The 16,146-nt window shown below is 37.5% G+C and overlaps 1 protein-coding gene across 1 annotated transcript; it reads right to left on the bottom strand.

Moving 5' to 3' along the window:
- Positions 1-630: 630 nt before the first annotated feature.
- LOC127622477 (nuclear receptor subfamily 2 group E member 1-like) lies at positions 631-12,730 on the bottom strand. Its single transcript, XM_052096577.1, has 9 exons — positions 12,478-12,730; positions 4,607-4,752; positions 4,075-4,162; positions 3,635-3,870; positions 3,351-3,497; positions 1,646-1,742; positions 1,320-1,469; positions 1,033-1,138; positions 631-937 (listed from the first exon to the last, which is right to left on the bottom strand). Exons 1-9 carry the CDS (start codon positions 12,728-12,730, stop codon positions 775-777), a joined length of 1,386 nt encoding a protein of 461 aa, XP_051952537.1. The 3' UTR covers positions 631-774.
- Between the last annotated feature and the right edge of the window lie 3,416 nt (positions 12,731-16,146).

The following is a 16,146-nucleotide window of genomic DNA, read 5'->3' as shown; positions in this document are numbered from 1 at the left end:
TGCTGTGGCCTCCCAGTCACCTGAATGAGTAATTACGTGATGCATGAAGTCAGTGGTGCTCAGTCCCATAGAGTTTAATTCCAACCTTCTACACTCCAGTGTGTACTTCAAGTAACCTGAAGACTTTGATTAGCTGGTTCAGGTGTATTTGATTACAACTGGAACTGCTGGAGAAATGACCTATAAGAACATATTCTTACAACAGTTGTGACTCATGTCAAAGGGACAGCACCTACTTCCCTGCAATGCTACTTCATGGTTTATTTTTTTGGTTTCTTTCAAAGTTCTTGTGGACAGAACATTACACACAAATCATAAAAGCGATGCTGAAATAAAACACCATTGGCCGTAAGGACTCAATGAAACGTCCCGTTGCAATGAATGATTGTACATAACCTCACGGACAATCCTTTCAAACATGATTACAAACTAAAAGACTTTTGTTTTTAATCTTGACAGAACAAGAACAGATAAAGCTTGTTAAGTTACTTCCATAAACAAACTTAAATATTTTAAAAGTAAATCAATTAGAAAATTACTGTTTCGAATTTTTTGGTTACGTTTTCTTTTTTCTTTTCTTCTTCTAACCAGTTGAGATTCAGTCTTTTTCATTTCCCTGTGTAAAAAACATCTGGACATTGGTAATGCTTTATTATCCAAACAAGTGTGTGAAGTATCACATTAGGGCTTCAACTAACATCCGCAGTGTCTCAGCGTCCATGTGAATGTCAAGGTCAAAGTTGCAATGTTTTCTTTCTCTGTCATCGGTGTAGCTCATATATCACTGGACTTGTACATATCGGAGAGTAATCGTGTGATTGGGACATTTCCGATTGTCTTTTTGAAGAACACCTCTTCAATGGTGAATGGACTAACTGAACGTAGAGCGGGCAAGAGTAACAACAGTTTCCCAAAGCGACACGGCTGAGTGGGGTACCTGAAACACAAACATTAGGCTACATTAAAACTTTATTTACTGTTTATTTTACATGCATGTTAGTTTCCACGGGTTTCAGGGAGTTTTAGCTATACCTGGTGTGAATGTAGCTGTTGAGAGTCAGCTGGGCCTCATCTTGAAGGGCTGCAATGGCACTTGCATTGCGAAAGCTTCTCAGTTCCGAACCACTGTGTGTTGGAACTGTGTAAGAACAAAAATAAGTTTTAAACTGATTGGTCATAGCTGTCATGTGCATAGCAATAAAACATATTACATTTGAATAAACCTTCAAGCAATTTTTTATTTGTAATGTCTGAATATTATATACTGTACATTTTATTAAAGCTACTTTGTTTTAAAAATTTTATTTATTTTGCTTTACCTGCTTTAAAGGTGACGATGCACTTTAGGCACGCAAACTCTGTTGCATCCAGCCTAAGCTGTCTGAAACGCGTCACTACCTCCTGCAGTGCCTGGATCTCTGAGATGATTTTGTTTAGCCTCTGTGAATCTGTGTTGTCTGTGTTCATTCCTAAGAGATGATAAATCAAAGTATGAAAATAAGTTTGTTAATAACAGTATAGCCTAAAATAGAAACTACTATAGCCCTTTGTCATGTCTTTAAATTGTAAGATGCGTATTTCAGCTTTGATAATATCCAAGGACAGCTCCAAAATTGCTGGAGACATCAAATGTTGCATGGCCTACCTGAAACTGCTAGGAGAGTGCTGGAGTCCACAGGAATGGCCCACTGTGCTATGCCCAATACGAATAGTTCCCTCCATGCATCTTCTAAAAGGATCAACTACAAAAAAGATAATCAAATAAAATCAATAGTTTTCATTAATGGATGTAACGCACACACGCACACAACATTTGGATTTAGTTTCCCTCTTGAGGACATAATTATTGTTAAAATAAGGTGGGGAAATAATCATTTAATACCACCGGTTACAATTGTGGCTGAAATTTAGTTTGAAATTTGAAGGGTCTAAAAGAGTTGTCAATTATAAATGATTCAATTGTGCAGACTGTCTTGATTTCATGTCAATCTTTTTACATGAGTTGTGCAAATAGTCACATGACCTCAGCCAATAAATTCCACAGGTTGGTCAAAACTCCATAAAAGCAAGCAAATACAACCTGTGATGATACACTGTATACTATAGTTTCTATAGTATACAGTGTATACTATAGAAAACTGCTTAGCCTCATATAAATCATGCTCACAGGACATGTAAATATGTAAGTGGTCACAATTGTGATTGTTGGGAAATAGAGACTTTTGAACAGGCCACTGATTGCCTCCCATTATAAAATTGCAGATTTCAAAGTATTATTACAAAAAAAAAAAAAAGTAAAAGTACAAATAAATATGCTGTTATAGTTCTTGGTTTTTCATTCCCTTTTCCCAAACAATTGCTTGATAGTAACATAAAATATAGGCCTACCTGGTGGCAAAATGTACAGATTTTGCTCTTATGGAAAGAAATTGGTACTTTTATACACCAATGTGGCATTCAACTGATCACAATGTATAGTCAGGACATTAATAATGTGAAAAATTACTTGAATTAAACTACTTCAAAGAGTTCTCAAAAAATCCTCCACGTGCAGCAATATCAGCTTTGCAGATCCTTGGCATTCTAGCTGTCAGTTTGTCCAGATACTCGGGTGACATTTCACCACACACTTCCTGTAGCACTTGCCATAAATGTGGCTGACTTGTCGGGCACTTCTCACACACCTTACAGTCTAGCTGATCCCTCAAAAGCTGAATGGGGTTAAGATCCATAACACTCTTTTCCAATTATCTGTTGTCCAATGTCTGTGTTTCTTTGCCCACTCTAACATTTTGTTTTTGTTTTTCTGTTTCAAAAGTGGCTTTTTCTTTGCTATTCTTCATATAAGGCCTCCTGAGTCTTCTCTTTACTGTTGTACATGAAACTGGTATTGAGCAGGTAGAATTCAATGAAGCTGTCAGCTGAGGACATGTGAGGTGTCTATTTCTCAAACTAGAGACTCTGATGTACTTATCCCCTTGTTTAGTTGTACATCTGGCCTCCCACATCTCTTTCTGTCCTTGTTAGAGCCAGTTGTCCTTTGTCTTCGAAGACTGTATGTACACCTTTTTATGAAATCTTATGTTTTTTTTTTGGCAGTATCAATCAGTGATCAGTTGAATGCCACTTTGGTGAATTAAAGTACCAATTTCCTTCCGAAACAACCAAATCTGTACATTATTCCAAACTTTTGACCGCCACTGTATAAAATTGTAACTTTATTATTTGCAACTTATCAAACTGACTGTATTTTACTCCGCATTCCCACAGCACCGGCAACAATTGTGACCAAGAATAAATCTCATAATTTCACTAAATTTTCAACATCAACAAAAAATTGACTTGTTTACCTGGTCAGGTAAAGGGAGGGTAGAAAAGGCCGGAACACTCTTGGCCCATTTAATACTCATGAAGAGCAGTCGAGCAGCTGACTCACACACAGACTCAGTCGCCACTTCATACAGGTACATGGGAGTGCCACTAACTTCATGAGGATACTGCAAACCGATCAGATGACAAGAGAGGAAAAAGAGATCAAACTACTTTAAATATGAGTTAAATTAGGAGTTTAACTATAACTAAATTAAATATTTGGTAATTAAACTATACATTGTTGTAACGCAACATGTTTTACCTTCGGTGTGGGCTGAGCGAGTCCCACAATGGCCTGTCGCTCCGGTGTAGTGGTGACCGTATTTAAATCCAGACTGTGAGGTTCCAATTGCGTGACTGTTGTGAAAAATGGCGGCCCCGGGATAGACGTGGATGGAAAGTGAGCTGACGAACCGTTCACCTCTTTATGCCCTCGGAAATACAGAGCCACCTGCTTCCGAATGGTTGACGTCCTCGGTCCTCTCTCGTGCTGCACGGCTGTATTGATATACGAGAAAAGACAGTCATGCAGTTAGTTATTTTAATCATATGAAGAAAGAAAAAAGTATTGCAACGGAAAAGTTATCTGCATCTAACAAATGGGATTACAGCCATCATAGGCACTAACACATTTTCTATTTGGCTAACTTATATGTCTTGAAAAGAAAAAAGAATGAAAAAGAAAAACTAGCACGCACTTACCATCTTTATTCATATTCACTTCTAGGCACTTTTTCAAGCGACATGCACGACACTGGTTTCTGTGTGTCTTGTCTACTGGACAACCGCCCTGAGAAAAAAAAGAGAGAGAAGAAAAGATCGGAAGAATAAGTAAATAGGCTACAGAAGGTTTCCTTTAGCAGTAATGACATAGCCTACAAATAAGATACAGCCTGCTATATTCTCCAACGATCTCCGCTCCACAGGTATGTGGGAATTGCAGAGTAATGACGGCTATTGACTCGCTCCCCCGCCGCACGACCAATAATCTCATTCCCGCCTACCGCTCTCCAAATCCACCCAGTCCTGCCAGTGCGTTAGATTGGATTACACCTGTTACACTAGACGGGGCAAAGGGCCCTCAAAGGCGCGGGAGGGGGCTCACTTCTGGGATAATCTTCCAATTAGGAAAATCACTGGAGGTGTAATCTAGTCCTTAGACGCGCTTGCTTAGTTCAAATTAGCTGATGGTGTTATGGTTCAAACACTTCGCTGTATTTGATTAGGAGCTCACCTGTGTGCCAGATTTGCAGACATACGTTCTGTTTCTCCTGATGCTCCTCTTGAAAAATCCCGAGCAGCCATCACACGCATAAACACCGTAGTGCTTTCCAGAACTTCGGTCGCCACACACTTTACATGGAATGTCCAGAATCCGACCTGGAAAAGAATATAGGCTATTATTCAGTCACGTCATTGGCCTAACAACACATAGACTTAGGCTACTTGTGCTGAAATGTAGGCCTATCTTATTTTTATTTTTTTAATCCAAAATTCAAACGTGATTTAAATCCAAAGGCTACACAGGCCTATATGTTTGTGTTAAGTTGTTGTAGATTTGTAGTGTATTCACTTTAACTTGACAAAGTTTTAGAAATCCCTTTCGGGACCGCCCCCAATCAATAGCCCAATAACTAAACAAACAATCGTTGTCACATATTGAGTTATAGGACATACATTTAATGTGTCAGTTCATTGCAATTGTTAACCATAAAGGGGCCTAGGCATACGTTGAGGGCACGTTGGTGGGAAGCTTCATATCGCGGGTCTCATAAAACAATGTGACTCGCACAATGGCGACATTAGGGAGAGTGTTAACTTAATGATTTCCCCATTGAGCCTCGTCTGACTGGCCTGGTCTCGACAAGCTGCCAACCCCGCTTCATAATAAAGCTCGGCAACTGCTTTCTTCGCGCCGTCTATAGGCTCGCGGATTAGGGAATGACACGGGAGATGAGCATAATACGCACCAGTGCGTTTTAGCGACTCAAATGAAGTGTATGCAAATGAATTCGGAGTAAATGAAAATTGTGATTTTTCTTGTGTAAAACACTTTTTTTCCGTATTTAAGTCTGTCAATAGAGGTATATTTGCATATAGGCCTATGTGGGAGTTGTTTAGAGTAACGGCTATGTAATTACACTGACATAGGTCCACCTGCTCATTGATTTTCCAGTGACCCGTCAAAAAGTGGTAGCATGGGAATTCGGATAGACCAGTAACGACAGAGCAGGAAAACGACTTCATGCACTCTGGCTTTCTAAACAAGTAATAGGAAGGGGGGACCTGTTACATTTTTAGAAAACACACTTTCAGTGTATGCCAGATGTTCTAATAAATAAATAAATTCAGCGTTCAAAAATTATAATGGCATTTTTATTTCATAATATGACTTTACTAACCAATTCACGGGGAAGTGACGGACGATTTATCTGTGTAGTGGCCTATTTTGAAACGCCAGAGTGGTGGGAATCTCGCCCATGTGTCAAAGTCTTGATAATATGTAGCCTAGATTAAATGAACCTGAATGTTTCATCAGCAACAGTCGGTACTTGCATTTTGCATGGCTGAATAAAGAGCACCTGTCTTTTGATGGAGACAACTTGTTGCTTTGTCACGGTATCGTTTTGAAACTTTTAATATTTCTCTCAAATTATGACGTGCTCAAAATCAGCGAGCGCTTTATATATCTTTTTAATGCATCTGAAATAAATACAAAGTCTCAATTGCTTTATTTGTGATAGCTGTGAAATGCATCAAACCAGACAACTATTATTTCAAGAAGTCAGAGTGACTTACCGTCCCTCAAATACTTCAAAAAGCAATCATCACATAATATGACCATTTTGGAACAAAGGTGTGAAATTAAAATAGCTCAATGAGTTGGTAAGGAACGCATAGCGACTTTGAAGGCGGGTTTGCTTTAGCGAAGGGTAGGCCTACACGTCTTTAACTTTCTCCTATGGGGGTCCCTGTGTGTTGCAATGTGCGCTGTAATTGTTTAAAGACATGACATATTTCATTACTGTAATCAGCATCAACCTTGAAACCTGCTGCACTGGGTTACGTGCAGCTGTGAGAAACTCTGAACTTAATGGGCCTTCGACCACCCAAACAGTGCACATTTTACCCCTGTAAAATAAAAAAGGTTTTTATATAATGCTACCGTAAATAAATTGTTAAATGGGAAATATATTGAGTGAAATACTTGTTAAACATCACCAAAAGGTTTTATTGGGCTAGACGTTCAAAATAATGAACGAAAAGTTTAGGCCTCAAACGAAATCTTTTAACAAAAAAATTATAGCAGGCCTATTAAAGGAAACTGGCCAGCTAATTTGGGCTGAAATAAAAGGGTACATAAATGTTCGTTTTTTTATTTAATATAAAATAATATATTTTCTTAAATGGATAAGCATGACTAATTAATGTGCATTATAAATAATTGTGATTGAGGTGCCTAATTTCAAAGTATATTTTTAATTATATAAAAGTTGCTAATCACGTTAATTAAAACTTTCATATTTTTTCTCGAAAAAAGCCAAATAGAGGCGCATCTTATTTTTATTAGCACAAATGTATTACAAGCTTGCCTTTAAAAAAAAATGCACCCTGATGTCAGGAAATGTATCATTTTGTCTGCAGCTGTTAAATGAGGAATTGCCAACACAATATTAATTATAGTTGAAAATTAGAGCACTTTCATTGAAATGAACTGAGGCTCATATGATTCCAAACGAGATGCTTAAAACAGCCTAATGAGAAAAACTCAGATCAGCTTTGCTGTCACATTTATGCATACCTTTGGAGCAAATCATAACTTTTTAACACTCTACAGGCTGTTAAAATAGAAACTGTTATTTTTCAGAATTTCAGTAAGTAATATACTATTTACAAATTAATTGTGACGTGAAAACAAGGATGTCAAATCATTATTTGAGCTATAAATTTATTTATACTTTAAAACGTTTCTAAGCTTGTTTTGCGCCTATAGGCCTCATATATATATTAATATTGAGTGCTTTGTCTGATTTGAGATGCTACCAGAGTTGCAGCCAAGTAGGCAACAGTTTACACACATTTAGATTTGCTTTTGGCAGCTCTGTGAGTTTTGTGATTTTTGTTTTTTTGTTTGTTTTGTTTTTGTTTGTTTTTGTCAGCGAACCCTCTACGCAATAATTTCAGTAAGTATTTCGCATACAAAAATTAAGTTCTTTATCATTTATTTCTAACAACATTATAAACGAAAATACAGACAATCTACTTACTGGATTTGACATTTAAAATATCCAAACAACCACTTGTTGAACCAGCAGGCTTGCTCATGTTGAAGACTTCTGCTCCAATAAAACTGCGGTGACCGACGGTTGCGCTGGTTTCTATAAGTGCTATCTATAATTGTGTCCAAGTTGCTCCACTTCAGCAAATAGAATCCAGATTTGGTTTGATTGTTGATGGATGAGATCGATGCAGTCCCACAGACAAGATGTCCAAGCCGGTCCCTGGTCTCTCAGTGCCATGGAAAGTTGGTGCACCTTATGGTAAAAACGCCAAGCACCCGCACAGTACAGCTCAAGAACAGTAGCCTACAAAAAGAGCTGGGAAATGTGTCTCAACCCTGAGCTTTGGTGAGTGACTTTGTGATGTGTACCATCAGATTAAAGGTTTGGTAATATGTATGAGATGTATTAGAGTATAGGGCGGGAGAGAAGGAAGGTGGGAGGAGAGCCCAACTTCCTTTGACCACTTAGCTTTCGCTGCCTTCTGCTTCAACTCCTGCTCACGCATGACGTCACAGAGGCGAATTAAGTGATATTCCATACACAGTGTGTTACGACGCTGTCAGAGACCAGTGGTGAGCTGTATAGGAATTGATTAGTCGCGTTTAGAATCAGGAAGGCTGTTTAAAATCAAACGTTTTCAAAGAGCCTGCCCCTCTTTACAACTGATTAGATACGAATTTGCTTGATCTTACTGAAATGCTCACAGACAATTGTAAATAATTTAAACTTTTATATTATATTCTAATAACTTGTATAAATAATTACTTTTTAAGTTATTCTCTGTGGGTGAGCATTATATATATTCGTTCATATACTTCTCTGGTCCCTCCGTCAAGCGCGTGCACCTGTTGCATTTGTAGAATGACTGCAAGCAATCACTGCAAGCAAGGACACTCTCGACCTCAAATATTAGATACACCTCGCGTTCTCATCTTGACAGGTTTAAAATAGAGGATTTTTATGCATTTTTTTATTTTCTAAATCAAGAGGAATGCTATATAGGCTACTACCGCTCACTCAAGGTGCGAACAAATGACTTCAACGCACAGCAACATCTCTCTCTCTCTTTTTTTTTTTTTTTTTTTTTAAAGTGTCTTCAGTACAAAATGCATTCTTATATATCGGTTAGATGTTTAAACATCAACAGGGACTATAGGAAGAATATATATATATATATATACTATATATATATATATATATATATATATATATATATATATATATATATACTAAAGAGAGTTATGGAAAACAGCAATACGACAAGCATTTTTGGACGGAGGCTCCTTGAAAAATTCAAGCTACTGCTCTACTGACTGCTCGCTCTGGACTTGAGGCAACACCTGCGTGGACAGGGAGAATCACTAGCCTACTGTACCCCTTTGAGAGCGTGCGCAGTGACATCTTGACCTTAACAGCGTGCCGTGTTGTGTCCGCCGCCAGCAGACACCCATATTTTAGGTTTAATTATGAACATTCCCACGGTAGCTCGGGGCCATGGGAGCCCTGACTCTCGGTCTAAATGTGGCGAACGGGGGCGTATCTAATCGCAATTAGTAATTGTCATGTCCTCCTTTAAATGATGATCTCCTTGCACTGAAGAGAAATTAGGATATTTGACAGGTGAATGACTGCACATTCAAATGTTATTTTTTTATGACGTTGGGTGCCAGACTGAAAAACACAGTGCCCCACACTGGATTTCTATTTAGGCATCACCAAGTGATTCATGGAGTGAATCAAAATGATTTTGAGTAAGTTGACTTTTAGATAGGCCTATACTGTATGATCTGTGTAGAGCATAATGTTAATTTTAATATTTGATGGGCTACTTTTGATTGTGAACACATTAGTTTGTCTTTTTTCATCCCACCTCTCACCTTCTCTAACTATGTGTTTGTATGTGTATGTGTGTTTGTGTGTGTGTGTGTGTGTGTGTGTGTGTGAGCGTGTATTTATCACTTTGTGGGGACCAAATGTCCCCATAAGGATAGTAAAACCCGAAATTTTTGACCTTGTGGGGACATTTTGTCGGTCCCCATGAGGAAAACAGCTTATAAATCATACTAAATTATGTTTTTTGAAAATGTAAAAATGCAGAAAGTTTTCTGTGAGGGTTAGGTTTAGGGGTAGGGTTAGGTTTAGGGGATAGAATATAAAGTTTGTACAGTATAAAAACCATTATGTCTATGGAAAGTCCCCATAAAACATGGAAACACAACATGTGTGTGTGTGTGTGTGTGTGTGCGTGTGTGTGTGTGTATGTGTGTGTGCATGCCTGTGTGTCTTAGGGGTGGGGTGGTCTGCTAGTAGTAATCTGCTTAACTCACCCTAATCCTGTCATTCATAGATAGTCTTTACACAAACATAACCAACATCATGGTTGCCCCGGCTGCTTGCTTTCACTTTTTTGTGCTTGTGTTTCTCCTCTCTATAACAGTCAATGAAAATCTCTGACAAAGAACCATCTGATTGTGTATCTAGTTGTTGGCTTGACAGAATCAGTATGCAACTGCTTACTTAGCCCTTAAAGTGGAGAGGAACAGCAACACCAACACCATTTCTTATCTGCAACCACTCTGTGGTCAACAGCATGTTGGAGATGTTGGAAAAGACAATTGAGACTTTGAGAAAAACACACATATATGTATCAACAAGGCAGCATCAAACCAGGAAAAAGATGCAAGGACAGTGTAGATTGCTGCAACTCAGAGCATATGATTAAGTCACTTAATATATATAATATTTTGGCCACTCTCAGTGCACTTCAGTCCCTGAATTGCCTTTATTAACTTAACTAACTAATTAATTAACATTTAGAGAAAGACTCTTCTGTAAGAATGTATCAGAAAAAAATGCAATGTAACATGCATTAAATATTTTCATTTATATATTAGTATATATTCATTATCTATTTTCAATGAGGTGGAAAAACATTGTTTAACAGAAATACGATTAAGTTTAGCATAAAAAAACATCTTGTGAGCATATCAGTCATGTTTATTACGAACAATAAAAATATATAATAAGGATTGTTTACTTTCTAATCCATGATTTATCAGGGCAAAATATTAGGTCACTAAAAATGATATAACCAGGGCCATTAGTTCACTTTTTCACATTTTCAGAGCAGTTTTTTATAATTGAGGTTTAGGACTCATGACTATTCTACATTAGTGTATATTCATGTATATGTATGTGATATAGACTGATCAGCCACAACATTAAAACCACCTGCCTAATATTGTGTAGGTCCCCCTCGTGCCATCAAAACAGCACCAACCCACATCTCAGAATAGCATTCTGAGATGCTATTGTTCTCATCACAATTGTACAGAGCAGTTATCTGAGTTACCGTAGACTTTGTCAGTTCTTACGAGTCTGGCCATTCTCCGTTGACCTCTCTCATCAACAAGGCAATTCCATCTGCAGAACTACCACTAACTGGAAGATTCTTGTTTTTGGCACCGTTCTGAGTAAATTCTAGAGACTATCCCAGGAGATCAGCAGTTACAAAAATACTCAAACCAGCCTATCTGGCACCAACAACCACCCATGCGATTATCTAACCAGCCAATCGTGTGGCAGCATTGCAGTGCATAAAATCATGCAAACTCGAGTCAGGAGCTTCAGTTAATATTCACATCAACCATCAGAATGGGGAAAATATGATCTCAGTGATTTGCACTGTGGCATGATTGTTGGTGCCAGATGGGCTGGTTTGAGTATTTCTGTCTCCTTGGATTTTCACACACAACAGTCTCTAGAATTTATTACGAGTGGTGCCAAAAACATCCAGTGAGGGGCAGTTCTGTGGACCTTGTTGATGCCTTGTTGATGAGAGAGATCAACAGAGAATGGCCAGACTGGGCAAAGTATATGGTAACTCAGATAACTGCTCTGTACAATTGTGGTGAGAAGTAAATCATCTCAGAACACTATTCTGAGATGTGGGTTGGCGCTGTTTTGGCTGCATGAGGGGTACCTACACAATAGTAGGCAGGTGGTTTAAATGTTGTGGCTGATCGGTGTATGCATATGTTATCTAGTTTGGGCTGTAATATATGGGATGTCTGATAAACTGTTTCATATTTAAATGAAAAAATCCAGAATTTTTACTGGTTTTTGGTAAAAAAAAAAATATAAAAAAAATCAAATAAATGTATCTGAGTGCATAATGCTGCTTGCTCTCACTCAAGAGAAGTGAGATGTTTTTCAAGCTGTATTATCATATTTTTGTGCATTCTTTGTAATTCACATTGTTGTCAACAGCCATGATTTAATATTTTTGTCTGTAGATTTTCTGTAGTGAATAATTAACTTGTCTAACATTAGACAGCGAACAAGAGAACAATTTTGCTATTTTCCCTGGTCAAGAATGTTTTATATTATTTTAAATTATGTTACGGCTGAGATTAGGGTAAGGTGTAATGAAAAAAATGCATTTTGGATCAATAATTTGTTTTTCATGTTGGTATGACTGAGAAATTAGAGCAAGTTTGGCCTTCTGCATTTTCAAGGGAAGTATATTAATATATTTATGTTTATTAAAGAGAGAGCTTCTTAAAGCTGACATAAATACTTTTTTAAGAATTCTTATTTAACTGTAGAATATTTTGGCTTGTTTTTTTGTTCTGTATGCATAATAATATACATTTCCTCATGAAGCTTACATATGGCTAATTCTGTCTGTGGCCTGCACCATCAAACATACACTTGTCCATACATCTTTACAGTATATAGTATTTCCCATTATACTGCCTACATTTAAAAAATATTAATAATAGTAATAAAGGCTCAACAACGCAACCTCATCCTGTCTAACTGGCAGGTCGATGGACGCTTTCTGACAAATCTATTTGGGGCAAATTGTCAGTGAGAAACTTCCGCCTGAGCTGGCCTGGACAAAACTGGCTGTTGGACGGACTAAATCCTACTGCAGGAGGGTCGGGACAATGGGCTCTGAATGTGTTGATGTGCTGGCAGTGGCTTGGGCCTGACAATGGCCGGATTAATTGGTCCCTTGGCTGACTGATTTGAGATGGCTTCACTCGGGTCCTCTCCATGGGGAGCCCCATTGTCCTTCTCCTGATTCCCACTTTTCACAAACTCCAAACAAAAGTCAATTTCTTTCTCAAGGGGGTTTGAGAGAAGAGGAGAAATATCGAGACCTCGTGGTTCGGCTTCACGAGAGGTGACTTTAAAAGAGAGCTCCTTTCTCCCCTCATCGTCTAAGTTTTTAAATGGATGACTTAACTCATTCCATTTCCCTTTCTCCCTGCCCTCCCTCTCTTTAAGGCACGGTGCTCCCCCTGAGACTTAGAGATGTTATCATACGAGCGTATCCAAGGCTCCTTTAGCAGGACAGGACAGAGGTTGCCACTCTATGCGGAGAGGAGCTGAGGCACCTGTTGAGAGTGCTGGCAGGCTGAACTGAGAAGCTTTCACTCATTAATATTAAAATATTAGAGATGCCATCATGTTGCAGCGCTGAAATCGGTCTGATGTTACCCCCTGACGAGACTCCCTGGGGACCGACTCTCCGCTTCCACAGTCACTCATAAAGGGTACCCCCTCTACCCTCTCTCACTGCCTGTCTCTTTTTTCTGTCATCTCATTATCATTCTGTTTTTTTTTAAGGCTCGTTAACAAATTATGACAGCTGGCTAGAGAAACTTTGGCCGTTCACACCATTTTGACAAACAGTTTAGGGGCTTAAAATGACAAACTTCATTTTGCTGTGCCATCAATTGTCTTCTTGTTGTTTGCACGCTCTTATTTGTCTCTTCAAGTGACATCTCATCAATGAAATATTTAAGAGAAATCATTTGCCTGCCAAAACCCATCAAATCATATAGGGCCATAGCAGTTTTTATGTTATAAGTATAATATGGTGGTGTATATTAATTTATTTTGTGCTTTTGACTTGTGCTTTCAGTTACCACATAGTAACAGTGAAGGAATTGGATCATGGTGACTGAATTTCATAACAGTTATACTGAAATCTTTCAATTCTTTTTTTTTTGTCCTGAATTGTGGTAAACCATTGGTCTAAAAAGACGATCTCTTGGACTTGTGTCGCAAATGTCATCATATTCAACAGGCATTTTAAGTATTTTCTGCAGACCTTGATGCATATAGAGCAGTACAGCAACAAATATTGGCAATTACAATGAGAAAATGACTTTGATTTATTGTTTAATTATTTTTTATTTATTTAATAATAGTAACAATTTCTAAATGTTTACATGAGCCAAAGCCTTCTCTCTAAGGACCAAAATGTATACACCCCGGCTGATCTGAGACTTCTTTAAGCTTGCGTCTGTGTTCCACCATGGGCAAGAGAGCATTTTCTAGTCAGTGGATTTGCTTCAGTATATAGCTGATTAATTACCATTTACTAAGCCTAATTACATCTCATTTGGCTAAAATGATTCAGTACTCATCATCACTGACTACAAATACTTATGTGTATCTTCATACTGTTCAGAAGAATTTTTTGTGACATTCATTCACGTTTTCATTTGTGTTGTTTGAGTCAAAATCTAATCATTTTTCTTGTCATTGACAAAGCTTACAGGTACACTCTGTATAGGTGTGGTGGTGCTATTTACACAGATAAATCCTGAGAGGTATTGGGAATAATATAAATGAATTATTTGTTAATAATTATATTAATAAAATCTTTTAAAATGAATTATTATGGGTACATAAGTGAATAATAAATAAATAAATATTACTAAATATCTTTTTTAATTTTTTTATAATAATGACCTTCTTATACACCTTTATTTTTTATATTGAGGTATCTAAAATACAGTGTACAGCTGTAAAGTTCAATACAGAGAAGGAAAATAATTATCTAAATGAAACCTCTAGATTGTAAAAAAAAAAAATGTAACAATTTGAACCATACACCTGCAGACTGCTGTAAACTGAATAACAAAATTATAATTTGTGGTTCCACATCGAATAAGTTTGTTTAAGCTTGAACTTGAAAATATTAAATAAATTCTACATTCATACATGTAAAAATGAATACCCTTGCTTATAAGGAAATATTACTTAGGATTGCTATTTTACAATGTGCCATTCTGTATTAATCCTCAAGTAGAAAACCTTTTCATATTTATTTGCTAATTTGAGTAAATTTCACTGGAAAATAAAATAAGTAAATTTAACTGAACTTTTCAAAGCTGTTGTTCCAAACATGCATTGGGCTTGATTAATTAATGCGCTTGCATGGTTTCACTGTTTACAAGTTTATTTACACTGTTTATTGCTAATTATGTTGAGACTTAAGTACATTTTCTGTTTAAAATTACCCATTGATGATAAAAACAAAAAAAAATCTGATTATTGTCACATCATGGTGTTTTGTGCAACAAGCATTTAAAATGTATATGGTTCATAATACAGAGTGCTGTTGTCTACATAACTGCATAGTATGCATTACGTTACATTGAGGAAGGCTTCCAATTTAACTGAAAAGTGATTAAGTTCTATTTACACACTTTAATCAATATTATATATATTATACATATATATTTTAAACATAATGTTAAACATTGTAGTGTGTATGTACTGTATTCTTTTCTTATGAGAAGTTTGGGCCTTTGGGACACTGGATGTGGTCAAATAAATGGTAAACATCTTGAATAGCAGGCCAGACATGAATGATGCTGAAGCTGGCCTCATTGACTGTGGGAAGATCACACCCCACTCATGACATGTGGAGGCTTCATTTTTGGGCTCAGACGGGGGTGTGGGTGGAGGGGGAGGTATCAGGGCAGACAGGGGGTGTGGGGTGTGGGGTGTTGGAGGTTAAGGTGTAACTGAGTGATTCTTTGTTTTCCAAAATAATGATTTGTGTTGTTATGTTCATTCTCCATGACTGACATTGTTCTTTAAGCTCCCTGGTGGCGATTAATGATATTCATATGTTACATATATGTAAATTGCAGCCGTTGAAAACATTGCCCCCCACATCACTGTTGCCATTGTAGGCTGTGGGGAAGAGAGTGTGTCTGGCTGGTTGGTGGCCTAATTGAAGGAGATAATAAGGCTATAGTCCAATGAGTGTAATAATGGTAACATTTAAAAAGTAGAATTTTTTTTTGTCTTCTTAGTGAGAAATGATAATCGTACAGTTGTCAAACTGACAAGAAAGTCTAGAAAGTAACCTCAGACTTTCTCAAAAGGTTCAAACACAAATGGTACACAGAAGACTGGCCCTTGCCCTTCACTCCTCAGACCCCAAACTATCATTCATAACCTTTCTGCATTGCTCCAAAAAGGAAAAGAGAAGAGAGGAGAGGAGAGGAGAGAGGGAGGGGAGAGGAGGACTGTGGGGACGACCATGAACGCTTATTTAAAAAGACTTCCTTTATTGGACCATGTGCAGGCAGTTCACTCACAAAGGCCTTAAATAGGATATTTTCTGTTCCCTATAGTTGCTTTCCCTTTTAAGTGCCGAGGCAAAAAAAGTAAGTTT

This window comes from Xyrauchen texanus, chromosome 28, assembly GCF_025860055.1.
Source record: "Xyrauchen texanus isolate HMW12.3.18 chromosome 28, RBS_HiC_50CHRs, whole genome shotgun sequence".
Classification (NCBI taxonomy): domain Eukaryota; kingdom Metazoa; phylum Chordata; class Actinopteri; order Cypriniformes; family Catostomidae; genus Xyrauchen; species Xyrauchen texanus.
Note: the sequence above shows the minus strand (reverse complement) of the source record. Positions and strands in the feature narration are given on the sequence as shown.

Bases quoted from the DNA above. Each gene is read 5' to 3' on its own strand.
- LOC127622477 (XM_052096577.1), bottom strand. From the start codon at position 12,730: ATGGGGCTCCCCATGGAGAGGACCCGAGTGAAGCCATCTCAAATCAGT. The intron at 1,743-3,350 runs GTAAACAAGTCA...TCTTTTTTGTAG, and splicing joins CCCTCCCTTTACCTGACCAG to TTGATCCTTTTAGAAGATGC. The intron at 1,470-1,645 runs GTAGGCCATGCA...ATCATCTCTTAG, and splicing joins CACTCTCCTAGCAGTTTCAG to GAATGAACACAGACAACACA.